General features: G+C 57.0%; 2 protein-coding genes across 5 annotated transcripts in view; one reads left to right on the top strand and one right to left on the bottom strand.

Annotated features, from left to right (window-relative positions):
- The first annotated feature begins 505 nt into the window (after positions 1 to 505).
- On the top strand, positions 506 to 5,803 carry PTGES2 (prostaglandin E synthase 2). The gene is made up of 7 exons (XM_019795199.2): positions 506 to 806; positions 1,978 to 2,175; positions 2,842 to 2,900; positions 3,474 to 3,623; positions 3,904 to 4,104; positions 4,450 to 4,567; positions 5,202 to 5,803. Exons 1-7 carry the CDS (start codon positions 537 to 539, stop codon positions 5,322 to 5,324), a joined length of 1,119 nt encoding a protein of 372 aa, XP_019650758.2. The 5' UTR covers positions 506 to 536; the 3' UTR covers positions 5,325 to 5,803.
- Positions 5,804 to 13,392: 7,589 nt separating this feature from the next.
- The window catches only part of SLC25A25 (solute carrier family 25 member 25), a 33,718-nt gene continuing 21,293 nt past the window's right edge, over positions 13,393 to 25,817 (bottom strand). For 2 of the 4 annotated variants that reach the window (XM_034664594.1, XM_002915181.4), the window contains exons 2-10: positions 21,345 to 21,471; positions 21,169 to 21,256; positions 20,093 to 20,204; positions 18,731 to 18,889; positions 17,004 to 17,156; positions 16,584 to 16,691; positions 16,317 to 16,484; positions 15,601 to 15,751; positions 13,393 to 15,498 (exon numbers count right to left, since the gene is read on the bottom strand). In XM_034664594.1, the coding sequence (XP_034520485.1) occupies positions 15,314 to 15,498; positions 15,601 to 15,751; positions 16,317 to 16,484; positions 16,584 to 16,691; positions 17,004 to 17,156; positions 18,731 to 18,889; positions 20,093 to 20,204; positions 21,169 to 21,256; positions 21,345 to 21,471 (1,251 nt within the window). In that variant the 3' untranslated portion in view covers positions 13,393 to 15,313. Of the gene's footprint in view, positions 15,499 to 15,600; positions 15,752 to 16,316; positions 16,485 to 16,583; positions 16,692 to 17,003; positions 17,157 to 18,730; positions 18,890 to 20,092; positions 20,205 to 21,168; positions 21,257 to 21,344; positions 21,472 to 23,983; positions 25,689 to 25,817 lie in introns of those variants that run through there. The other 2 variants (XM_002915182.4, XM_034664595.1) reach the window with 2 other exon arrangements.

The following is a 25,817-nucleotide window of genomic DNA, read 5'->3' as shown; positions in this document are numbered from 1 at the left end:
TGTGCATGGAAAATTTTATGGTTCGGGACACAGACGAAACAGTGCAGCTGCGCGGGAGGGCACAAAGATCCCGAGTCGTTGGCACTTGGTGTGGTCCGGCTGTTTCCGCGGCCCTCCTGGACCCGATGCTGTGACCCTCTTTCTGACGCTCTGAAGGGCTCAATCTCTTTCGATTAGTTGCACGAGATAGAAGTTAATAAGCACACATTCCGGACGACGCTGGGACCCAAAGGCCATACGGCGAGTTCCTGCATTCGCCGCCGGGTCACCACTGAGAATGGTTATAGGTCACGTTCAGAAGTTGGGCATTTAGCGACTCGCAGACATCCCAAAATGTGTTTCTGTGGCTCTGATGGGTGCGTGGAAACGGGGCACCCGGGAAGCACGCCCAGTGCCTCCGGGGCTGTTCTTACCCCGCTCGGCGTCAGTGTCACCCCTAGCAACCCTTCGGAGATGGAGACCCGCCCCTTTAAGGGGAGCCTGAACCCCGGCCTTCTTCGTTTCGCGCGCCCGCCCGCGGCGCCGGCGGAGCGAACATGGCCCAGGCTGCGCGGACGCTGTGGCCGGTCGGGCACACTCTGGCCTGGAGGCTGGGCGGTCGCCTCCCTTCGGGACTCTCCGCGCAGAGTCGGGCCGGCTTCGCGGGAGCGGCTGGAGGTTCGGGCCCCACGGCCACCGCCCGCCAGGGGAGCCCACGGCTGCTGGGGGCGGCGGCGCTGGCCCTGGGGGGCGTCCTGGGGCTGTACCACACCGCGCGGTGGCACCTGCGCGCCCAGGACCTCCGCGCCCAGCGCTCTGCCGCGCAGGTAAGCCCGGGTCGCACCGAGCCGCGGGTAGGAGTCCTGGGGTGAGCGCCGAACTTCGGGACTTCTGGTGGGGTCAGGTATCACCTCTTCCGTCCGTTCGTGACCTTGGACAGGTGACTTGGTTTTAAGTCTCTGACCACTTAGCGTTCTCATCTGTGCAGTGGGGTCGCCACTAGATTTGCCTGCTAACTAGAATTGTTGTCTTGGTCTTAAGGTCGTTTTCTAACGTTTTTAGACTTTTTAATGGAAAGATTTGGAGATTACAAGAAAGGGAAAGAAAGCCTCCTTCAGAGTTTATTACTATTCAAACATTTTGTTGTTTGGAAAGTAATAAACTTACCCTAAATCCTCCCACCGTCTTCGGATCATAAGGTCGGGTATCTGTTTATTAGTGTTAGTATTTTTAGGGAACTGATGACCTTTAGACTCCAGGCTCTGAAACAGGGAGGGGCAGGGAGGTGTCCCCTAGCCAGGTGGTGGCTCAGGTACCCCTTTCCTGGGCTCAGGGGAACAGGGTGGTAGGAGGGGAGTGGAGTTCTCTGTATCTCTCTGCCCACCCCCGTGGTCCAGCCCACCCCCGTGGTCCAGCTTCAGTGTCCCATCTGAATAGTGAGGGACGAGGACTCCCGCTGTGGATTTTAAACATGAATATGCAGCCAGCTTACCTGGGGCTCACCTGCTGAACTCACAGATCCCGGCCCAAGGCCCAGATACAACCCTCTCCCCTTGGAAATATGAGGTAGACGCCACTCTGGCAAATGCTGGGCTCTGTCCCCTCACCCAGAGGGCCCCTTGGGTTGAGAGAGTTCGGGTGGGCACTCCAGGTTGAAACAATTGCTCTCCATTTTGGGTGGCACACCTTGGGGGGTGGGTGATGTCCTCTTGGGACAGGAGGGAGAGGAGAGGTGTCTGATGTTGAACAGAGACCGGAAGATTCATCCTACCCGTACTTCCTGTCTGCGGAGGGTGTTGTATGGGCGCCTGAGGATGGACCGTCCATTGCACAAGCCTGCTCCCCACCTCCTGTGTCTCCCTTTCTCTCTGTCACCCACCCCTGTTCCTCCTGATGTTCTCAGGGTCATCCTAGAAGACTCCCTTGGGAGAAGTTTGCTTGGGGGTGGGGCCTGGGCACCAGGCCTCAGAAGCCCCCCTCCCTCTGCTCCCCACCCAGCTCTCCCTGTCCAGCCGCCTGCAGCTGACCCTCTACCAGTACAAAACGTGTCCCTTCTGCAGCAAGGTCCGCGCCTTCCTCGACTTCCACGCCCTGCCCTACCAGGTGGTAGAAGTGAACCCCGTGCGCAGGGCCGAGATCAAGTTCTCCTCCTACAGGAAGGTGCCCATCCTGCTGGCCCAGGAAGGAGAGAGCTTGGTGAGCCTCAGGGAGCAACCCCCCATGTCCTGGGTTGTCCTGGAGTACCCTGAGGCCGGCCCTGCTCTGGAACTCTGGAACAATTTGGGCTCTTTGGACCTTGCTGATGGTTATGAACCAGCTGGGCCCAAGGGAGGCAGAGCACCAGAGAGCTCAACAGTGTGAGCTCTGAAATCAGGGTGGTCCGGGCTCAAGGTGGAGCTCTGCCACTCACATGATTTGGGGCCACTTAGCCTCTCTGGGCTTGCTTCTTCATTAATCAACGGAGGGCCATACTCTCGGGTGGTAGGGAATGCTTGGCCCAGTGCTTGGCTCCTAGCATGTAGCTTCTAGAGTCCACCCTGCCCCTCAGTGCCTGGGACGCCAGGCAGGTGAGTGGGCAGGGCCCAGGCCTTAGGTCCTCCCCGTACTTTCCTTCCCGTAAGCCACACTTGGGTCTCCCTTACTCAGGATGGGCCTGAGGGGGGGGACTAGGTTCTGTGGGACAGAGAAAGCTCCGTGGGCATCAATTTTGGGGATGAACCCCCAGCGATGGACAAACAATGCCAGGGTTCCATCCAGCCAGTTTCCTCACATGCCTGGGTGTTTATTTGAAAAGAACCCTGGTGATCCTGCTGGTGGCTCCAGGACCCACTCCCCCAATTTAAACCACCTCTCGTCCTCCAGCAACAACTGAACGATTCCTCTGTCATCATCAGTGCTCTCAAGACCTATCTGGTGTCGGGGTAAGGAACCCCAGGGGCGCCTGGGTGGCACAGTTGTTAAGCGTCTGCCTTTGGCTCAGGGCGTGATTCCGGCATTCTGGGATCGAGCCCCACATCAGGCTCCTTTGCTGGAAGCCTGTTCTTCCTCTCCCACTCCCTCTGCTTGTGTTCCCTCTCTCACTGGCTGTCTCTCTGTGTCAAATAAATAAATAAAATCTTAAAAAAAAAAAAAAAAGAAAGAAAGAGGAACCCCTCAGAGGCCCAGGCTGGCCCTGCATTTCATCCCTTTTATCTCCTGGGAGGCCTCCCCTGGGTTCCTCCAGGGGAGCGGGGTGGGGATTCTACTCTGAAACCCCCCTTCCTGTCCTCCGGACATCTCTCTCTGTCAGGGAAGCGTTTCTGGTGTTTGCCCCAAGTCCCTCTTGCTGCAGGACCTCCTCTGACACCCACAGAGGGCGGAAAGCTTTTGTGGGGTGGTCCTGGTTCCCCTCCGGAGCTGGGTCAGGTCCGGGTAGACACCCACCCCGAGCAGGCGTCGGCTCAGCCTCCCAGCGGGGGAACTCGCTGGGGTGAGACTCTGGCTGTCTCCCAAAGGCAGCCCCTGGAAGACATCATCACCTACTATCCACCCATGAAGGCTGTGAACGACCAGGGGAAGGAGGTGACGGAATTCTGCAACAAGTACTGGCTCATGCTGGATGAGAAGGAGGCCCAGCGCATGTATGGTGGAAAGGAGGCCAGGACGTAAGTGAGGCCGGGGCAGGTCCCGGGAGCTGGCAAGGGCACGGTCTTCCCAGCGGGGGGGGACAGGCTGAGCGAGACAGCTGTGAGAGGGGAGCAGCATGGGAGACCAGGAGGGCTGGGGCCACGGCCAGGGCCGAGTCTCCTTCAGGAACTGCTGCTCGGGCCTCCGCTTCCCGTCCATACGTTGTGCGGTCTAAACAGCGCACCTGCTCCCTGGCCTCCCAGGCCCCGGCTTCGGCAGCCCGCCTGTCTTGCCCTCTGTCCCCCGTCTTGTCCACAGGGAGGAGATGAAGTGGCGGCAGTGGGCGGATGACTGGCTGGTGCACCTGATCTCCCCCAACGTGTACCGCACTCCTACCGAGGCCCTGGCCTCCTTCGACTACATCGTCAGGGAGGGCAAGTTCGGGGCAGTGGAGGGTGCCGTGGCCAAGTACCTGGGTGCGGCGGCCATGTACTTCATCAGCAAGCGGCTCAAGAGCAGGTGACGGTGCTGGGGTGCGCGTGGGTGTGCCTGGGGGCCCGCTGTCCCCGAGCCCCTGGTCTAAGCCAGGCCAGGACTCGAAGGCAGAACTCCCGATTGCCTCTGCCACCCCAGGGGAAGCAGGCTGGCCTGGGTGCCTGCTCTGTGCCTTCTTCTGTTGCCTTCTCTGTGGTCGGGTCTCTTGTCCTTCTTTGACCATGGCCTCCCTGTCTGGGGCAGACGGTAACTGAGTTTTGCAAGTGTGATGCCGCTCGGGGGTGCAGCCCCAGCCCCCTAGGCTTCCTGTTTGCCCCACCTGGGTGGAGGGTTGGAGTTCCCCTGGTGGACTTCCCGCTTCCCCACCAGGCACCACCTCCAGGATGACGTTCGTGAGGACCTCTATGAGGCTGCCAACAAGTGGGTAGCGGCTGTGGGTAAAGACCGGCCCTTCCTGGGGGGCCAGAAGCCGAACCTGGCCGATCTGGTGAGTCTGGCGGTGTCAGACTTGAGGGGCCTGACTGGGTAGCGGAACCTACATGTAGGCGATACCTACATCTCCCAGCTCTCCCGCTCTGGAGGCACCTGGCTCCTTCCAAGGAACTGTCTTCGTTCACGTCACAGGGTCAGGGGAGGGGCTGGCTTCAGGCCCAGCTGGATCCAGGGACCCAAGTAGTATTATCAGGGCTCAGCCTCACCTGTTGCATCTCAACCCCTTGGAGTCACTTGCACCCAGCGAAAGTCCTGGGACAGTGCCTTGTTGGTTTGGCTTGAATGCCAAGCCTTGAAGCAGCCCTTCACGCCAGGATAGAATATGTTGATCGCCAGGTCTGGGTCTTAGAGCTGGGTGGTGGGGTCCCCTCTCCTCAAATCTCAGGACCTGAGAGTAGGCCAGGACGTTTTCCCAAAGGAAATTCTGGAGGTGGGTTTTGTTGCCCAGATAGGGGGTGTGGGTGCAGGACAGGCAAAACCTACAGAAATCCGACAGACTTCACTTAAAGCCCCAAGTGCAAACTTGGCCGTGTAGTGAGCTCTCTCAGAGAGGGGAGGTGACAGGCTCCAGGGCACACGACCCGTGGAGGACCGGGCAGGTCTGGACCTCCTTCTGTACCCTCCCGCAGGCAGTATACGGTGTGCTGCGCGTGATGGAGGGCCTGGAGGCTTTCGACGACCTGATGCATCACAGCCGCATCCAGCCCTGGTACCTGCGGATGGAGAAAGCCATTGCTGAGGCCCCCCAGTGACCTGAGTGTCCCGGGAGGGGTGGGAGACCGCAGAAGACGCCAGCTGCTGGGGACAGGACCGCTGGGTCGGCATTGGATGCTGTGCAGTGGGGGATGGGGTGGTTCTGCCTCTCGCCCTCCCCCACCCCTCCAGCGCCCTCCCTTCTAGCACTGGACACCTGCTGAGGCCCTGGGACGCTGGGGGACAAAAGCCAGGCTTGATTTCTGTTCACAGCGCCCCTGAGGGGCATGGAAGGCTACCCCTCAGCCCCAGGTGGCCGACCCACCCCGACCCCCTGTCCTGGGACTCTCCGTGGCCTGCTCTGTCCACACCCTGGGGGTGGGAGTGGGGTCAGGCTCCTGCCCTGGACCGGGGAAGTAGGAATAGTCTGGTTTACGAAGGATTGGTTTCATCCCTGCTGCCCCTGGTTCCGGCTCTTCCCAAGCGTCCCTGGGACGGTGTGTCATGTTTGCAATAAAGGAAGGGTTTGCCGCTGCCATGGTGCGGTGCTGCGTGTGACTGCTGGTGAGCCAAGGCTTCAGAACGAGGCCGCGCCCGGCCCGGGCGGTGACGACTGTCCAGTGCTTTCTGGGTGTCAGGTCTGGGGTGAAGGACATCCCCACAGGATAACAGCAGGGAGGCCTGAGATGTCCCAGGGTGTGGGCCCAGTGCTGCCCCTCACTGGCTGTGGGACGCTGGGCAGTGATGCCTCTCTCTGAGCCTCCATAGCCTCATCTGTCAAATGGGCATAATGATAGTCTCCACCTCAAGGGGAAATGGGGAGGGTTTGAGCATGAGAAGCGGGTCAAGTGTGGAGAAGGACGCCCAGCTCAGAGCAGGGGCTGGAGTGGCTCCAGGTCTGCTCTCCACGCCAGGGGAACAGGGTTCCTGAACCTCTGAACAGGGTTCCGGACCTCAGTGCCAGGCCTGGGTAGGGGACTCTGGGATAGGGAAAAGTCAGCTCTGGGAGCTGGGTGGGGGGGGCGGGGAGGCTGTGAGTGGAGCCCCGTTCTGAGCAGAGCACCCAAGGCTGGGGGGCCCCGTTCCCCCCGTTCCTGTAGATGAAGAGCACAGCGGCCTCTGGAGGCCCGACAGGTGGCCAGGGGGCTGAACTCCTCTCTGGGCCCTCCCATTCGCCCAGACCTCTCCGGAGAGTCTGACATTTTTATTTTCTTTCTTTCTTTTTTTTTTTTTTAAAGATTTTATTTATTTATTTGACAGAGATAGAGACAGCCAGTGAGAGAGGGAACACAAGCAGGGGGAGTGGGAGAGGAAGAAGCAGGCTCACAGCAGAGGAGCCTGACGTGGGGCTCGATCCCATAACGCCGGGATCACGCCCTGAGCCGAAGGCAGACGCTTAACCGCTGTGCCACCCAGGCGCCCCTGACATTTTTATTTTCTATTAATTTTTTTAAAACCTAAAAATAATTCATGCTCCTTGTGATGGCAAACATTCAATAAGGCAGAGGCCTGGTGAGCACTCTGGAGGCCAACAGCCTAAGGTTCGGAAGCAGCGGCCTCCGTGTCTCCCACAGAGCCGGTCTGCCACCTGCTTGTTCTCGTTCCCGTCATGGGCTTCTGTCCACATCGGCACATGTCACGCCGGCTCACTCTTCACGGCTGCAGAGTGTCTGGGGCACGGATGCGTTGCAGCCCACGGCCCGGCCAGGGGCAGCACCAGCGTGTCCAGAATGCTGTTCTTCTGCAGTCAGGCCTTAAGTCCTGACAGGCCTCTCTACTCCAGAGACCTGGGGTGGCCTGTGGATCCCAGAGCCCGCCTCAGCAGGATAGGAACTGGGCCACAGGTCAAGCCAAGGCCACCATGGGACACCGACTGAGCGTGCTTCTTTCACTGAGTATCCCCCTCCTCCATCCCAGGGGAGAATCCTGCCTCAGTTTCCCCAGATGTTCCTGGGCCAGCCCCTGGGTGTACTTTCCCATAACCACTAGAGGGCAGTAGAGAATGCAAAATAAGGGCTCATGCTGCCGCCTTGTGACCATCTTCAAAATTGCATCTTGCATTTGCCCATCAGTAAATTGGGTTTAGCAGGTAAGGGTCTGAAAATGGACAGGCAGGAAAAGCCACACCTCTTGGCGGGAAGGGGCCCCAAGGCAGGAACCTCTGCCCCATTTTGGTTATGCTCAGATCAGGGCATGTGCCTGTGGCCTTGATGGCGGTGGAAGGCTGGAGGTGGGAACCCCGCCAATACCTGCTGTGACCTTGGGCAAGCCCTTGGAAGTCAGTTAACCTTCACGGGCTGGCGTGGTCAGAGATGGAAAGACCGCACAGAGTCGATGTGCACAGTTGACATGTGATGGGCGTTTTATGCAGCCGGTAGGGTCTGCTGTCCTCAGAACACACTCTCTGCTCTGTTCCCAACCGGGATTCCAAAACTCACGGTCAAGAGCTCCAGGAAGCAAGAAGAGAGGAGTCGTGGGAACAGCAAATCCTTCTGCCCTGGGAGTCAGGGAGGTCTCCCTGGGGAGGGCAAGCCACCACTGGGGCTTCGAGAATCTGGAGGATTCCGGTTTGCTTTTTTCTGTTTGTTAGATTGTCCAATTTGAAAATTTCACTTTGATTATGCAAATAATGAATGTTTATTGTACCTGAATAAAGCTTTCAGGAAAGCAAAAGGGTGATGCCAATTATCTATAGTCCCACCGACCCAGAGATAGGACCGCTTACAAATTTTTGGAATACAGCCTTCTAGATTATTTTTTATGCAGCTTACATAGAGTGCATATATGTGTGTGTGTGTGTATATGTATTTTTATAAAAATAAATATATATGTCAGTTAAATGGGAGTTATATGGCAGGCATTGTTTTAAGCACTCTACATATCTTACCTTGTTTAACCTTTGCAACCCCAACCCCATTTTGCAAATGAGCACACGGTCATCAGAGAGGTGAAGTGAATTGCCCAGTGTTCAGATCCCACCTCTGCCACTTACCCAGACCTCCTGGCTCCAGAATTTGGAGTGTTAACATAGTGTCTTATTGCTCCCCGCTCTCTCTCTAGGTAAGTTTTTCCTTTTTTTTAAGTAAAAGTTTAGATTGTGAACATACACCAGATCGGCACCTGTTCTTACCAGTTCCCATGACTGTGTGTTTTCCTCAGTAGCCAAGTCCCCTCAGATGACTCTTCCCTGATTTACTTCACCAGCTGAATGGGAAGGATTTTGATGGGGAGAAGTGTCTACTGGGGAACAGGGTCTGCAATGGGGGAGTGGCCTGGTGGATTGGCCCCCCAAAATGTCCAGGTCTTACTCCCTGGAACCTGTGACTGTTAGCTCAGGGGTCAAGGGCATTTGTAGATGTGATTAAATGAATGATTTTGACATGAAGGGATTTTCCTGGATTGTCAAGGTGGGGGCCTCAATGTAACATAATCGCAACCCTGGGGTGCCTGGGTGGCTCTGTCGGTTGCTGCCTTCAGCTCAGGTCATGATCCTGGGGTCCTGGGATCGAGCCCCGTGTCTGGCTCCCTGCTCAGCGGGGAGCCTGCTTCTCCCTCTCCCCCTCCCCCCCGCTCGTGCTCTCTCTCAAATAAATAAATAAAATTTTTTAAAAAAACAAACCCAACATAATCACAATCCCTTGTAAGAGGGAGGTGTGACTCCAGAAGAGAAGATGAGAGGCAGTGGCTGGGGAGATTCGAGAAAGGGCCAAGGAAGGCTAATGCCTCCAGAACCCAGAGGGGCAAGTCCCTTGTCCTGTCTGTAGTTTCCTCCTCTGGAAAGCAAGAGGTGGGGCTGGGCTCTTGGGTACCGAGGGGGTGCCCGCCCTGGCCAGCAAGGGCGGAGCCTGCCCCCTTCTCAACAGCACCCGCAGCTGCTGTGGGGAGATAAGGGGTCGTGTGGATGACACACAAAGGGGTGGCTGGCGCCTGCCCTGGCCAGCTGCCGCTCCAGAAAGCAGCGAGCAGGAAGTGCAGGTCTGTTTACCCGCCTCGGCGGTCAGGCCGTCAGGCCTCAGGTTACTCGTCCTTGGTTCTTGCCTGGCCTACCCCCTTGTAGCCAGCCCAGGCCAGTCTCTCCAGCCACCATGTGGGCCTCACTGGTCTGCTCCAGCTTCCTCCTCGGCCCCAGAAGCCAGGGATCAAGGTTCACCGCTGAGCAGCGGGCCCGAAACGCAGGTGCTCCCCTCTCCCTTCCCCTACATTCCAACCTGCTCCGACCAGTGACCAGTGAGATCGGGATTGGGGGCGGCCCAGCTGGGAGCCAAGGTTGAGAACATGGCTTCAGAGTCAACAAAGCTGCTTTGAATCTCAGTTCAACATTTACTTAGCCTTTGTATGAACCCGGACAAGTCCCTTCCCCCTCTGAGCTGTCGGGAAGGTACTGTGCCCATTTTGTTCATGAGGAGACTGAGGCTCAGAGGGGCATGAGATTTGCCCAAGATCACAACAGCCAAGTGCCAGGATTCAAGCACAGGCCTGCCCAATGCTTGCCAGCCTCTCTGTGGCCTCCCGGCCCAGGAGGGTAACCGGAAACAGGTGCCACCTGCCTGAGGCGAGGCAAAGAGCTCCCGCTCCTGGGTCAAAGTCCTCACAGGTGGGTCGAAGCATGGTCCCTGCCTCCTGGGCCTCCTGCGGCGGGGGGCGGGGGGGGGCAGCCCCAACAAAGTCCAGGGGTCTGCTGACGTGCATTTCAGGCCCTGTCACCTACTCATGCTGAGGCCCTGGGCAAGTCACTTTGCCCCCAGCCTTAGTTTCCTCATCTGTAAAATGGGATCATGGTGGCAGGAACATGTCCTGGAACCCCTGAAGGTTAAGCTAAGTCCCGTGTGCACAGTGCCTCAGCCGGTGATGTCCTCAGGATTAGAAATGGAAGGGCCTAGCTTCAGGAAGGAGACACAAAGAGGATTGGCCAGATCCTGCAGCACAAACGGCTCCCCCACCCCACCCCCAGGCTGGATAATCTTCAGATGCCAGTGATCCCAGGTGAGCTACAAGCCTCCTCACACTGGAGGCTGGCATGACAAGCACTGAGGGTAAAATTACTGTGTGTTTGGAATCCTGGATGGGGAAGGGGAGCTGGTGTTTAAGGACCAGTCATTTCAAGTTCTTGTCTCATTTCAACGTTTTTAAAAAACTATTATGTTTTAAATTTGAGTATAGTTGACATACAATGTTACATTTCATTCCAACTTTTTCAACTTTTTAAAAAATAATTTATGCCTCATTCTTTTTTTTTTAAATTTTATTTATTTGAGAGAGAGAGGGAGAGAGCGTGCACATGGGAGTGGGGGAGGGACAAGCAGACTCCCGCTGAGCTCAGAGCCCGACGTGGGGCTCGATCTCACCACCCTGAGACCATGACCTGAGCCGAAATTAAGAGATGGATGCTTAGGGGCGCCTGGGTAGCGCAGTCGTTAAGCGTCTGCCTTCGGCCCAGGGCGTGATCCCGGCATTACGGGATCGAGCCCCACGTCAGGCTCCTCTGCTGGGAGCCTGCTTCTTCCTCTCCCACTCCCCTGCTGTGTACCCTCTCTCGCTGGCTGTCTCTCTGTCACATAAATAAAATCTTTAAAAAAAAAAAAAAAGAGATGGATGCTTAATGGACTGAACTACCCAGGCGCCCCATATTCTTCTTCTTCTTTTTTTTTTAAAGATTTTATTTTTAAGTCATCTCTTCACCCAACGTGGAGCTCGAACTCACTACTCCGAGATCAAGAGTCACCGGCTCCATCCACCGAGCCAGCCAGGTGCCCCTCCTTCCAACTTTCTAACAGGCCTCCCAGGCAAGTCTTATTCTCATCTAATGGATAAACAGGTCAAAGAGGTGGTGTGAGTTGCCCAAGGCCACAGTGGGGCAGGGATTTCCGGTGTCCCAGGCCCAGTGTCAATCCATGGAAAGTCAGACAGGCTTTCTGCAGCTCCCCCGTCCCCTGTTCCCCAGACTGCTCCAGGCTCTCCAGCTCTGACCTCACAGGAGGCGGCTGGACGCCACCTGCACAGACCTGAGTGCCTGAGAGGGCCCCACAGTGCTTGGCTTCCTGGAGGAGGAAGATGGGGGTGCTGCGGGGGCTTGAGTGCCAGCTGCCCACACAGATGGGCCAGGGGCTAAGCCTGAGCCCATCCCATTCTGGGTCTTGAGACTCCCCGCTATTCCCTGTATCCCCCCACCCCTCCAAAGTGCCAGCTGGTTGCAAACCCCAACACAGGGGGAGGCTCTTCTCAGCTGGGATGAAGAAGGAGCCAAGCTAAGGGAGTGTGTTTGTTTCCTATTGCAGCTGTAACAAACTAGCACAGACGCACTGACTTAACCAATACGAAATTACTATCTTACAGTTCTGGTGGTCAGACGCCTGACATGCGTCCTGCTAGGCTGAAATCAGGGCGTCGGCAGGGCCGTGCTCCTCCTGGAGGCTCTCGGTGGAGACTCCATTCCTCATCTCTTCCAGCTCCTAGGGGCCGTCCACATTCCTTGACTTGCGGCCCCTTCCTCCGTCTTCAGAGCCAGTGACCTCGGGCTGAGTCCTTCCCGTGCCTTCTCCCTGGCAATCCCTGCTTCGTCTCCCCCCACTGAAGGACCCATGTGATTACATGGAGCTCACCGGGACAATCCAGGATAATCTCCCTATTTTAAGGTTAGCAAGCTTCATTGCCCCGTGCCATGCAACCTAATTCACAGGTTCTGGGGATTAGGACAGGGACCTCTTTGGGAGGGGGCATAACTCTGCCAGCCATGCTGTGGATCTTTCGGTTCGGAGAGCAGGCTCAGGGTAAAGGGGTCCACTGGCCAGGACCCCAAGATCATTGGGAAATGGTTTCTGCCTGTGACCCTGGCAATGCACAACGGGAGCAGGCGGCATATTCCGTTTCCCCGTGACCGCCGTTAACAAATCATCGCAAACAGATGACCCCAAAGAACAAAAATCCATTCTCGCATCGTTCAGGAGGCCCAGAGTCTGGAATCCAGGTGTTGGTGGCGTTGGGTCCCTCCAATCTGAGGGAGAAACTTCTTACCACTCCCCTTGCCTTGGGCAGCCACCTGCAACCCTTGGCGTTTCTTGGCTTATACATGCGTGCCTTGTGGTCACGTGGCCTCCCCCCCACCCCGTCTCTCTCCTCTGGGCATGTCTGTCCAAAGTTCCGTTCTAGAACACCATTCATTGGACTTGGGGCTCACTGTAATTCAGTGTGACCTTACTTTAACTTGATTACATCTGCAAAAGCCCTATTTCCAAGTGAAGTAACCTTCTGAGATTCCCAGGGGGCATGAGTTTTGAGGGGCTGCTATTTGACCGAGTACAAGTGGTTATATACCAGTTTCAAAGCTGGGCACGCTTCTGGACCTCCCTACAGCCTCTGAATGCCACAGCCCCCTGGTGGGTTCCCCAAGCTGCTTCCTCACATTCCCTGCTACCCCGACCTGTGGTACCTGGCGCTATCGGGGGACACAGTGTAGATTTAATGAAAATGGAACCCCACACTGTCTTAAGTGCTGGAGATACACCCCAAATGCATTCCCTGCCCCAGAGGCCTCACCTTCCCTTGGGGAGACAGGCAGAGAGGAAATCAAGAATGCCAGGTGGGGGGCACCTGGGTGGCTCGGTTGGTTGGGTGTCTGCCTTTGGCTCAGGTCATGATCCTAGGGTCCTGGGATGGAGTCCTGGATCGGGCTCCTTGTTCATCAGGGTGTCTGTTTCTCTCTCCCTCTGCACTCCACCTGCCTCGTGCGCTCTTGCTCTCTCTCAAATAAATAAAATCTTTAAAAAGAAAAAAAAGAATGCCAGGCGGGGTCCTGCAACCTCGCTAAGTGTGCACCGGTGAGGCTGGGGAAGGACGGCCGGGGAGGGGACAGCACAGAGCGCCTGCCGAGCGTCAGGGGTAGGGAGAGACCAGCTCCGCCCAAGACAGACTCAATCAGAGGAGGGCTGAGAAGAACCATCGGGCTCACAACTCAGGGCTCTGCTGTCCTGGGTAGAGCACCCCAAATCCTACAAACACCTACTTTCAAGAGGGAGTGGCTCTGAGAAGCCCAGAGGAGCTAGCTTTCTCATTTTTTCTGCTGACAAACATGGATTCATCTTCTCACACCCGCCCCCCAAAGCCCATATCAGAAAAATCATGGCTCCGTCATCAGCTTTGAAACAATTTTATTAGAAGGCTGTTTTAAATGACAACTTCCAATTCTTTAATTTGCTTTTTCACAAATTCCAGTTATCGCTAGATTTATATATAACAATAATTTTTGCATTGATCTTTGCATCCTATTTGAATTGTCCTCACCAGGCCTTCTGGTGGAACGGAAGTGCGGCCGCGAGTGGCAAGTTGACCGGCATTGCTGAGCAGGGGTGGCGTCAGCGGCAGGGGGGGCCTGGGAGGGAGGCCACTTCACAGGTAGGGGCGGGATGCTGGCCGCCCTCTCCTGGAGCTCCCACCCCAAACTCACAGTGATACCCCCCTCAGCGCCTTGTCATTCGGAAGGATGAAATGAAGAGATCCTCCCAGCCCAAGAAATGATTTGGACTTCCATCTTCAATGCAACTGAGATTTCTGCCACTCTTCCTGCTCTCTATCGAACCCTCAGATCCTAAGGCTTCTTGGGTGTGAGCCCTGTCCTGAGCTGCCCAAGGTCATCTCCCCCTGACCAGGGCCCCTCCCCCCCTGACCTTTTATCTGTCGTCAGTTCCGAGGAATTTCTTTGGACAGACTTGACGTCAGTGTGGCCAGTGGCGGGAAAGGTCACTCCCACGGCACCTCCTCCCTCTTCCCACCCGGCCTGGAGGGTGCTAGGAAGGAACAATCAACCATGAACATAAATATGAATACAAAATGAACTTGAAAATGACAAGCTATTAATTAAACAAATCTATAAAAATAGTTAGGACATAACTCTGTTCAAATAAATACGAAATAAATAGGCTCCAAGCAGTGTGACATCCGGGTCAGTGGAATGTGAGGCTGGTCCCACTTTGCCCCGACTGGGATTGGACACGAATCCCCAGGGGCTCGGAAACAGACTTTAATGCAGTTGGCCAGGCTCTCTACCTCCTTTGTCTTCCCCCTTCCCCCTTACACATTTGTCCAGCTTGTCCTTCTGAACCAAACCCTTTGCCCAATGACACATAATTAAGGCCTTGAACACCTTCTCCTCTCGTTAGGGTGTGTAGTCGCGGGGCAGGGGCTGCCCTTCCCGCAGCTCCGTGATGCCCGCACCCTGCTCTCATTCCCGAGCGGGGACAGGGAGTTGTTCTGAGCCGGCGCCAGTCCTGACAGAGTCTGGGGCCAGCTCAGAGCACCCAGACACCCCCAGTGGCAGGGGCAGCAAGGCCTTCCCTGTTGCGGGAGCCAGCACTTGCCTTCCGTGAAGCCATGCACCGGGATGCCAGGCGGCCAACGGAGGGGCTTGGCCCTGCCCCCCGCATGCACACGCACATCTGGGTGCCCATCTGTTGGGGCGCTCGGAAGCCAACAGCAGGGCTCAGATGAGGGTGAGCACAGAAGCCAGACTCCTCCCTCTCCCCGGCACAACCTAGCCAGAGGGGACCCCGAAGATCAGGAAGCTAGGGCGTGAGGCCCCCACACACCAAGGGGAGAGGAGTGGGTGCTAATATGGGGAGAGGGCTGGTGGCCCTCCTCCAACCATATTAACACAGCAGCAAGGAAGGAAGCGAGGCGGGCATGGGGTAGACGCCCGGCAGGCCAGAGGGCAGGGCCTGCGGCTGGTGGTCTGGCTGTGAGATGGAAGAATGAAGCCGGCTCTGGGCACCGTGGTCCGGCAGGCACCGTGGGAAATGTCCCGTCCCTGTGCGCGTGTGCCCGTGTCCTGCTGGCCCCTGGAACGGATGTGCTGGCCGGCCAGGGTCAGCAGGACACACCCAGTGGGCCTGCCGGGCCTTCCCCCACTCCCTTGCGGGCGCATCCCAGGCTTTTCACAGCTTGGCTTCAGTCAGCTTAGTGTTGGCACATTCACAGAATGGATGGCTACACATCCCGGGGCTGCGGGCCCAGGATCGGTGAGTCCGCCGAGCGAGGCGGGGCTGCCCCCCCTGTCCCATCACCGTGACTGCACGCCCAGGGTGATCTTCAGGTTCTCGTATACCACGTAGCTGATGCTCACAGCTGGGATCACCTTCATGAAGTTGGGGGCCAGCCCCCGGTACAGGCCAAAGGCCCCCTCGGTCCGCAGGATCTGTCTGAAGAGGCTGCTCATGGTCACCTCCGGGGCGCCCTCAATGGAGGCTGTCGTGAGAGAGGCACCCATCAGGGTTTGCCAGCTCCTCCCTAGACCCCGACCTGCCCGGGGAGATGAGCCCGTGGGGACTGGCCCAGAACCAGCATTACCTTGGGCCTGCATCCGGGTCCTGACCAGGGCCAGTGGGTAGCTGGCCAGCTGGCCACAGGTGCTGGACATGGTGCCGCAGGCCAGGAGCACGAACACGCCAGGGTCCGCACTGTTTACCGCGTAGCGCTGTAGCCAGGCGTTCTTGAGCGTCTGGAAGGGGCAAGGGGGACAGGGATGAGACAAAGTGCCGGTGAGCCCCAGAAAGAGCTTATGAGGCAAGAAGAGACAGGGGTCTGGGGGTGGGGGCACAGTTACTGGATCACACAGGAGGCATTTCCTTGTCACATGGGATCCTCGAGGCTACGGTAACCTGATTCCCTTGGCCTGCCTGCCCTTTGTTTCTGCTGTCACTGGGAATTCCCGGAGAGAACAGGGAGTGGGCATGAGGCAAGGGCAACACCCCCTTCCCCACCCAGAGAGCCTGACTTCTGTGGTCTGAAGTCTGCTGGGGGCCCAGGGAGCTCTCCTAGCACAGCAGTCTGGTGATCTGGCCCCGAGTCCCTGAGGGTGCAGAACCTGGGGGCTGCCGGGGCAGGTAGAGTGACAGGAGACCCTGGCAGAGAACAGAGGAGCGTGGAAGGAGATACCCTTTGTTTCTTGTTGCAGCCATGCCCCCTGTGTCTATCAGGGAGTGAGAACAAGCGGGGGCCTGGCTGGGAGGGGTTTCTGAATCTCTGCTACTGGGTCAAGGGTCCCGAGCCCGCTAGGACCTCACCTCGTAGACGGCTAGGTCTATCCCGGCGTAGGGGATGATCCCCAGCATGTTGGGAACATAGCCTTTGTAGAAGGCGGCCACCCCCTCTCTGGCCAGGATCTTCCTGGCACAGTCCAGCATGCCCGAGTACTGGCCTGTCTTGCGCAGGGCCATCCGGGTCTTCAGAACCTGGAGAACCCAAAGGGAGCGATGGGAGTGTGAGCATGGCCCACTCCTCACCCTCAGCCCCGTGTGCGCTGCCTGCTCTAGGACCAAGGCGGCCCTCACCTCCATCGGGTAGATGCTGCTCTGGGCGATGGCCCCCGCCAAGGACCCTGCCACAAGCCTCTCATGAATCCTCAGAGTCTCCTGGTCACTTCCCATGAGACGCTTGATCTAGAACAGAGAGCAACTGAACAGATACACCCCAGAGACAAGCACAGCTGCCGCTGCCCCAGGGTTCCTCCCTGAGCCAAGACCTGGTGTCCCTGGCACATCTGACACTGCCCAGAAATAGAAGGAACTGGCCCACACTGCGGCTGGCAGCAGACTGGGGGATGGACCCAGCCGCCTGCCTCGGCTTGCTGTCCCCTGGGTACAGTGACCGGCTCCAGCTTCCAGGGCCTTAGGAGGGCAGGGACCTTGGCCCAGGGAAGCTCAGGAAGCAGCTGATGACAGGCGACTCGGCCGGGGAAGCTGGGCCCTCACCTGCTCATAGGCCATGAATTTGATGGCCGACTCGGGGGCAATTTTGAGGACGTTGATGCCGTTGCCCCGCCAGAGGGATTTGGCCCCACCTTCTCGAATCATCTGGGTGAACCCGCCCACGATGCACATGTTGTTGCTGCGGGAGGCGTGGACCTGATGAGGAGGGAAGGAAGAGCGGTCAGAAAGAGCCCCGCCGCCAGGGGGCGGGCATCGTGGGACAGACAGCTTCTACCGCCGGCCCGCACACCGCCGTCAGCAGGCAGCTCTCGCCTGTCGGGGTTCCGGCGGGTCACTCGGCACTGGGAGAACCCAACACGGCTGCCCTAGTTCTTCACAGTGCCCCTACTGTGTGCCGACCACTGTGCTGAACACCCTTGCGGCCACTACTTTAAACATATTTTTTCAATTGAGCTTTTTATTGTGGCAACATTTCAAACACGTACAGAAGTGCAGAGTGTTACATAACGGGCTTTCACGAACCCACAACCAGCTTCCACCATCATAAAACCACGGATCCCTTTAAGGCACATCCCAGGCACCGTCCCTCCACCCACGGACTGCTTTGTGTCTGTACAGCATTCCCGGGAATTCGGTGGAGAAAAACAAACTGGGGAGACAACTTGTTCAAGCCCTTTGGTTTTTACAGAGGAATGGAAGTCCTGGCACGGAAATGACTGGCCCAAGGCCACACAGCTGTGAGGGCGGGACCCCAGTCAGGTTCTATGTCCTAAAGCTTTTCTCCCCACACCATTCCGCCTCCCCACTTCCACGAGACAAGTGAGTTCATGTGTAACAGGCTTTAAACCAACGCAGGCTCAGGAGGGCAAGACGGGGAGGAAAGGATGGCACCTTTTCTTTCTTAAACCATTTTAGGTAGTGGGATGCCTGGGTGGCTAAGTTGGTTAAGCATCTGCCTTCGGCTCAGGTCATGATCCCAGGGACCTGAGATTGAGCCCTGCATGGGGCTCCTTGCTCAGCAGGGAGCCTGCTTCTCCCTCTGCCTGCTGCTCCCCCTGCTTGTGCGCTCTCTCTGACAAATAAATAAATAAAATCTTTAAAAAAAATAATAAAAAAAAGTTAGGTAGTTAACCTACAGTGCAATCTTGGTTTCTGGAGCAGAACTCAGGGATTCATCACTTCCATGAGACCCAGTGCTCGCCAACCCAAGTGGACAGCGCCTTTTCCGAGCAGGGCTCAGAAACACCAGAGCTGGGACACATGCAAGGGGCCACGGGGGGTGACCGCATGTTCAGGGGACACTGAAGTCCAACAGGGCGTCCTTGTGCAGGCCAATTTTGCAAGCCTGTCCCTGACGTGGGCCTAGCTTATCTCTGCCCTGTGGACGTGGAATTGGGCGCCCAGCCAAGGTAAAGGTGTCTGGGCCAGGCGGGGATCCGCCCGCACCCACCCCATGTGCTGCCGACACAAGATGTGCCCAAGAAGACAGGTTCCTGCCGCCCCAGTTCTCACTGGCTTCACCTGTCCGCATTTCAGCCCTGTAATGTGACCCCCGGCTTTCGTGCCCCGGAAAAGATGAATACACCACGTGCAAAAAGGCACTTAGACCTGGATCGTCTGCTGCCCTTGTCTGAGCAATAATTCCAATCTCATTTATTTGGTTAGAAAAGAATGAGCCCAAAGAACACAAGACAAAGGAGGAGAAAACCGACCCCTTGAGGCCCCGCGGGGCGGAGACCGGGTGGTCTGAGGCCTGTTTTCCTACGCACCTGCATGAGCACCTTGAGTCGGTCCAGGGGCGCTGTGCAAGTTCTGGATACAGCCCCTGCCCCGCCTCCAGCCACCAAGTGTCTCCACCACATCCCCGTCTGCCTTTCCTCCACCGTGAATTCATCGGGGACCGTCAGATTCTCACCCACATCAAAGATCTGCAAGGAAGAGCAGGAGAGATTAAAACAAGCAGGCTTCTGACGCTTGTGGCCATGCTGCTGGCAGCCAGCCAGGTCCGGAACCTGGCACCGTCCAGAATGGCCAGGCCCGAGGGGCCGCCCAGATAGTGACAGTGCCCCGGGCCCAGGGTGGGGAGACAAGAGCACCCCTTCCCGTTCACCGTGTGGCGATGGCACAGCTCTGATCCCAGCCCAAGCCCTGCAGAGGCCCAGGGAGAGACTCTGGAGCGCGGCTGGAAGAAAGCGGTTATAAAACCATTTGGACAGCCTTGCAGATACTTGCCCACAGCTCCTGCAAGAACAGCTTACAAAGGCATTTCCGCTAAGGCTCACCAGACGGCCTGAACTGAAAGGGCCAAGTCAGGGGTAAAAATTCTGAAACCCAATGTGTAACCAGATCATGCCGGCAGAACATTGCACAAGGCCTCGGCAAACATCAGAGGGCTGCGATGCCTACGTAACAGCCGCTCTCCTGGGCGGCATCCCGCCTGCTCAGAGCCAGCCCTGCTCTGAAACCTGGAGCACTGCACCGAGTTTCAGCCAGCTGGACAGCCAGGGGTGCCCTGAGGGTGAGGTCCTGCCCTGGGCGCTGTGGGAGACTGACCAGAGGCGCGCCCCTGGCCTCCCCTCACGGAGTGGACGGTCTGGGGTGGCTACGACCGCAAATGGGGTGGGCGTACCCCGAATGAAGGGGCTTGCGGGCAGGGGGTCAACATGGCCACGACTAGGGAGGTATGGATGTGTCTTTCTTAGCAGCACTGACAGGGATGGACACAAAAAATGGGGTGCTGGGGGAAGAAACTTAATGGCCCTATTTGTTCTAGTACAGTGCCCCTGCTGCCCAAGGTGCACGCGGGCTTTGGGAGAATGAGGAGCGGGGAAGGGGTGTCTGGAGTGGACCCCGAAGGACAGGCAGCACGTGGGGCAGGAGGGCATCCAGGGCAGAGGGAACCCCGTGTCTGAGAAGGGGTCAGGCCGCTCAGGCTGGCTAGTGTGGGGGAACGGAGGGCACACTTAGAGGGCTCCGTGAGGCTGGCGGAGGAATGGAGTCTCGTGGTGAAGAGGAGGCAGGCTGAAAACCGCACTCTCACCCCCACGCCGAGACTGGGGGGATGCCTCGGGAGCGGAGACGTGAATGGAGGAGAGAGAAAATGCCTTCCTGCCCCGGGGCACGGGACTCACCGTGGAATGCTTCCAGTACAGGATGATCTCGGGGATGTTTTCCACGGGGTGCAGAAGGTGGTAGTCTCTCCACTCGTTCCAGTCGATGGTCATCGTGCCATTTTTATCCATGCTGCAAGACAAGCGCACGGTCGGTTGCCCCCGGGTAAACAGGCCCGTGTGTCAGCTGCACTCCCCCCTCCAGGCGAGCCCAGGGCAGGCGCTGGGCCACCGAGGAAACCACAGGAGGGGCCTCTGCCCCAGTGAAGAGGCCAGGTGGCTCCACACCCCACTTTGCACGAAAATGGGAATACAATGGCCCACAAGAACCCCGTTCTGATCAGGCACAGAGGTCAAGGAGGGAGGGAGTCACCAGGGTGACACGGATACTTACTAGGTGACAGGGCCCCAGAAGTGGCCCGTTCGTATTCTGACAGACAGACAAAGGAGGATGCAGAGGAGAGAGGAGAAACACAGATAAGTGCTCTGAGCAGATGTTAGCGAAGCAGGCGCACACCACGACACAATGCCCAGGGAGCCGTACAAGCGGCAGCTGTCCCCGACCGGCCGCTTCCAGCCCCCGGGATCTGGAAAGGCACAGGCAGGAGAGGCAGCGCTCCTGAGGCGAACCTGCGTGGTTTCCTGGCAAAGCCACTACGTTCTCCCCCAGGACCAGGGCTCCCCTGGGCACTGTCTTGGGGCAGCACGTCTGATTACAGGGTGGAGAAAAGTCAGCATTTTCAGGGAGAAGTCCACCCTACGTGGGCTGCTGCCACCTGAGCCCCTTCCTCTTCCCCACCAGGCAGAGAGGGTGCTCCCTGCTTGCCTTTCACCCACTTGAAATCCCCCCAACTAGTCTTTTCTCTTCACGGGTCACCGATGAGCGGGCACACTTCCAGGTGATTCTTGACTCTGGCCTGGACTCAGGGAGCGGCTGCTCCTGGGGAGGGGCTCCCTACTCGTGGCGTCAAAACACCAGAAGCCAAAGTTCAGAGAAACGGGGTCAATACAGTGAAGGGCGCCACGTGGTTGATCCAAGAGCCTTTCTTTCATCACACATTTGTTAAACCAAACACAGAGGCTGACAAAGCTCTCACCTCTTGAGAATTTTTTCCGCCTGCTGTTCGGATATCTTGACCCCCAGGTCCCGCAGGGACTGCATGATTTCCTGAGCGTCGATCCGTCCTGCAACAACAAAGGCTTCAGCGGCGGGGCCAGGCCCATAAGAGGCCTGAGACCCCGGGGGGCCGCCGGCTCTGGAGGCAACGCTCACCATCATTCTTCTTGTCCAAACTCTTGAACACCAGCCTCAGCTTCTTCTCGTGATCTTGGAGATAATGGACAAACTCTTCAAAGTCGAGCTGCCCATCGAGGTCTTTGTCTCCAGCTTGCACAATTTTCTATAAAACAAAAGTTAAGGTTTCGTCCTTGAGTTCGTGCCCCAGCTTTTCCTTGTTCCTCATGGCGCCCCGTCCCCAGGAAACAACTGAGGTGGCCCTGAGGACCCGAGATGCTTCCTCTGCTCTATTCCCAAAGCCACCACTCGGCTCCCTGAGGCCTGGCCAGAACCCAAGCAAGAGCCCACCTTGCTTGCCTCACAAGCACAGAGGAAGAAGGCACCCCCAGGGAGGCGCCCTTCAGAACAGGCCAGCAGTGGCCAGCCTGGCACTTTCTCAGTCCAAGTGTCCTGAAGACCAACTTGTACAACCAAGGTCAGCCATGCGGCTCCCCGGTGGCAGTGTCCCTGGTGCCAGGCCTCCGCCCGCCTACTCTCTGCCCAAATGTACGGGAGGCCCTGGGCACTCCAGATGCCATCAGGAATGCTGCAGCTTGCTCTTTTTATCCCTACCAGTGGCACTGGCCCAAGAACAAGTGGGTGACCAGGGTAAAGGTATGGGGGCAGAGACGCTGCCAGGGGACCCCGGGAGAAGCCAAGGGGGACTCTTCTTGGGCGTGGGCACAGGCTTGATGGCACTGCCGGCCTCTGATTCCAAGGGAGCCAGATGACATAACCGATCTCAACTCCCTCGACCAGGTACCGAAAAGCAGGCCAACTCTTAGATTCCTGACCCATGAAGGCTTGAAGAGACCCCCCTGAACAGAGCTCCGTGCCTGCCCTTAGAGCTGAGCTTTGTTCAGCAGTTCCAGTTCTGTGTGCTCAGCCCCTGGAAATTCTCCCCAGATGAATGAGCCCTTGGCCTGTGCCACGGGGCCTGCTACACGCTTTACCTCTAGCATGCTGCCAAACCCTCTCCAGCAGCTCTAGGAGGTACTGTCATTCCCCCCATTTTTCGAGAGAAGAAAACAAGCTCAGAGAGGTTAAGCAATTTATCCAAGGTTATACAGCTAGGGAAGTGGTGGGCGGCATTCAAGCTGGGCCTGTTAGACTCCAGAGCCACCTCCCTGGAGATCCCGCTGCCGCCCTAAAAGTTAATCTCAGGAAGGTGGGTGACACACATGAGTCACTGCAACCCAGCAACACCCCAAAATCTGCACCGAGAATCTCCGAAGGAAAATGGTCATCGTCTTCCTGTGTTGCCCAATTCTCTCAGGGAGAAACAGGTTCACTAGTCACAAACCAATATGGCTTNATGAGTCACTGCAACCCAGCAACACCCCAAAATCTGCACCGAGAATCTCCGAAGGAAAATAGTCATCGTCTTCCTGTGTTGCCCAATTCTCTCAGGGAGAAACAGGTTCACTAGTCACAAACCAATATGGCTTTAAAAGTCTCTGAGCCAGTGGGTGTGGACACGGATGGACCATTGGCTAGCTGGTGCTCTCCAATGATCGTGATCATGGCCACTCTCTGAACCACCCCATGGCCCTTTGTGACTGCTCAGGCACTAAGAGTACTAGGAGGAGGCCTGGACAGATACCATGTCACCTAACATGATCCAAAGAACAACGCCGGGGGTGTGGCTGGAATGTGAGACAGAGGCTGGTATGTATTTTATCTGCTATCTGGAGTTAACTTCCTGCAGACATCTGTGCTCTTGGCTAAGAATGGTACAAATTACATATAGGGTTATCATTCTAGATCTATGGCAGGAGTGGAAATAGAATCTAGGAGGCGAATGTTAAGCACAGAGCTCTTGGTATCTGGCCTGCTCTGCCACCAACGCAGTCCATGTGCCTTAGTGGGGTGGGTGGGTGCCTTGTAACACAGAAAACCCAAGGATGTGTTCGTTGCAGCTGATTTCAAAGATATTCTCAAAGTCCCGGCCTCTATCTCAGAACCAGCAGGCCTACTTTCTGTCTCCTTTCCTAGGATATGCTAATCACCATTCCTGGCACACCACCTGACCTCCACTGCCATCATGAGCAGTGGGGGACAGCATGAGATCTGATTAACAGAAGTCAGGGTGCCCCTTTAGGAGGCAAGGGGCCCCCCACAGGCTCTGGAGCCATTTCCCCATCTTTAAAATGTCATCGTTTCTGCTGCCTACCTGCTCCCAAGGGAAGTCTGGGAAGGCTCCCCCTCCCCAGGGCACAGCCCTGCCAGCTCCAACTCCTAGGCCTCCAACAGAAGCTTCTCTGCCTCTCCTTCCCCCAGCTCTGAGAAACGGCCCCACAGTGGCTGGACTGTGCCCCCCTTCTCGGACCTGTACTTCTCTGGAACACCTCCCCCCCCCCCCCCCCCCCGCCAATCTCTGACAAAAGAATTCCTTTCCATCTCCCACAGGTGTCTTCCCAGTAATTCGGGCCTTCCTTGGAAGTCATATGAAAGCCAGTCATTCCCGTGACGTGACATAACCCTTTCCCGGCTGCAGCCACATAACAACTGGGGAAAGAACTTGCACATTTCAGACATTCTTTCCCTTCGGCGGGGTTGGGGGGGGGGAGGACAGCTCGCGCACGCGCACCCTCTACCACCACACACGCATTCACTCGCCCGCCGCCGGTCCAGACCTGCTTCCACTGGCGGTAGGTGGAAAACTCCTGGGAGGGGATGAAGACGCTGAGTTTGAAGATGGACTTGAGCTCGGCGGGAAGGCCCTTGGACTCGAAGTACTGGAACTCGGTCTGGGTCTCCCCGATGAGCGGCACATACAGGCACAGGCAGAGCATGCTGACGGCGAGCCGGGCGCGCGCGCAGCAGCCGCTGGGGAGCCAGGGAATGCTGCTCCGGCCGCACACTCGCTCCAGAAAAGCCGGCGCGCAGCTGTCATTGGCTGCTCAGGCCCTGCCCTTTTACTTAATTGAGAAAAGCCGGCCCAGGGGAAGTCCTGCCCACAGCCAATGAGCAGCGGCCCCCGCGAGGAGGCGGAGATTGCTCAAGTGGAGGGGTGTAAAGATCAGGACTGACGTCACGGGCGCCCCGAGTTAACTCTTTCGAAGCAGGCCGAGGGAGAGTTCTGCCCAAGCGAACCTTCACCCTCCGCTGCCAAGCCCTCCAGATGAACAAACAGCCCTCAGCATGTTTTTCCACAAGGTCCCCAAACGCGTCACCCAATACAATGGTTTTCTCCGCTTAGGAAATCATTCCCCACAGAAAAATAAGAGGATGTACAGGCTGAGTCGCTGCTCGCTGGAAAGGGGCCCAGTTCAGCTGTGCGGGCACGAGGCGGCAGGGGCTGCCTGGGAGCCCAGCCATCCTGGAAGTGGCCCCACGGAGGGCTCGGGCTTGGGCTCATTCATCCGCAGGGGAGCTGCCCCGGAGCGGGCTGAGCCCTGGAAGCGGGCTGCCTGGGCCACGTGGCCTTCCAGCTGGCTCCAGGGACCTTTTCCAGGCCACTGTGCAATGTGAGCACCTCAGAAGCAACCCATTCCCCAGCAGGCTTCCCATGCGGGTCCTGCAAGCACCCAGGAGTTGACATCATGGGGGCAGAAAGGACCCCTCACTAAAGGCGGTTGTATGGGAGGACTCCCCAGAAGCATCAATCTGGGGTCAGCCGGACCCTCACGTGACTCCAGACAGCCTTCAGAGCCCACTCTCAGGACACTTCAAAGTTCAGTATAGTTCTAGCTTTCTGGCCTAGGTCCATGCTATTCAGGAGGGACGTTTTAAATTTTTAATTAATTACATGAAATAAAAAAAAAATTCAGTTCCTGAGTTGTGTGACATTCAGGTACTCCACAGCCACATGGACTCACTGAGCATTTCCATCACACAAAGTTCTACAGGGCAACTCGGCTCCAGAACACCCCTTTGACGTGAGGATAAGAAAGAATCTCAGGTTCTGGAAAGTCAGGTTTGGGTCATCACTTAAGGGTGATCCTCTCCAGGCCAGCCTACCATCTCCACATCATCCCTTTCCCACGGAAAATGTCAAGGGATTCGGGCTGCGGAGGCAGGCCGCGTCACAAAGATGTTCCTTCTACAGTGTGCTGCTTCCTAATATAGACTCAATCTCACTACCAGGATGGATAAAAATGGATGGTTATAATCTGGAAATCACCAAAGTAAAAGGAATTTCTTAATTTGCTAAAAAGCTTTTTCTTAAGAACTAGAAAAAAGGATTTTTAAAATAAGATGTTGGGTGGGGCGCCTGGGTGGCTCAGTCAGTTAAGCGTTTGCCTTCAGCTTAGGTCATGATCCCAAGGGCCTGGGATCGAGCCCTGCATCCAGCCCCACTTTGAGCTCCCGAATCAGTCGAGTCTGCTTCTCCCTTTCTCTCTCCCTCTGCCTCTCCCCCTGCTCACGCTCGCTCGCGCTCTCTTTCAAATACATAAATAAAATTAAAAGACAAAAAGATGTTGGGGTGCCTGGCTAGCTCAGTCAGAAGAGCAGGTGACTCGATCT

Source organism: Ailuropoda melanoleuca, chromosome 7 (assembly GCF_002007445.2).
Source record: "Ailuropoda melanoleuca isolate Jingjing chromosome 7, ASM200744v2, whole genome shotgun sequence".
Taxonomy (NCBI): Eukaryota; Metazoa; Chordata; class Mammalia; order Carnivora; family Ursidae; genus Ailuropoda; species Ailuropoda melanoleuca.
This window is presented reverse-complemented; position numbering and strand designations above follow the sequence as displayed.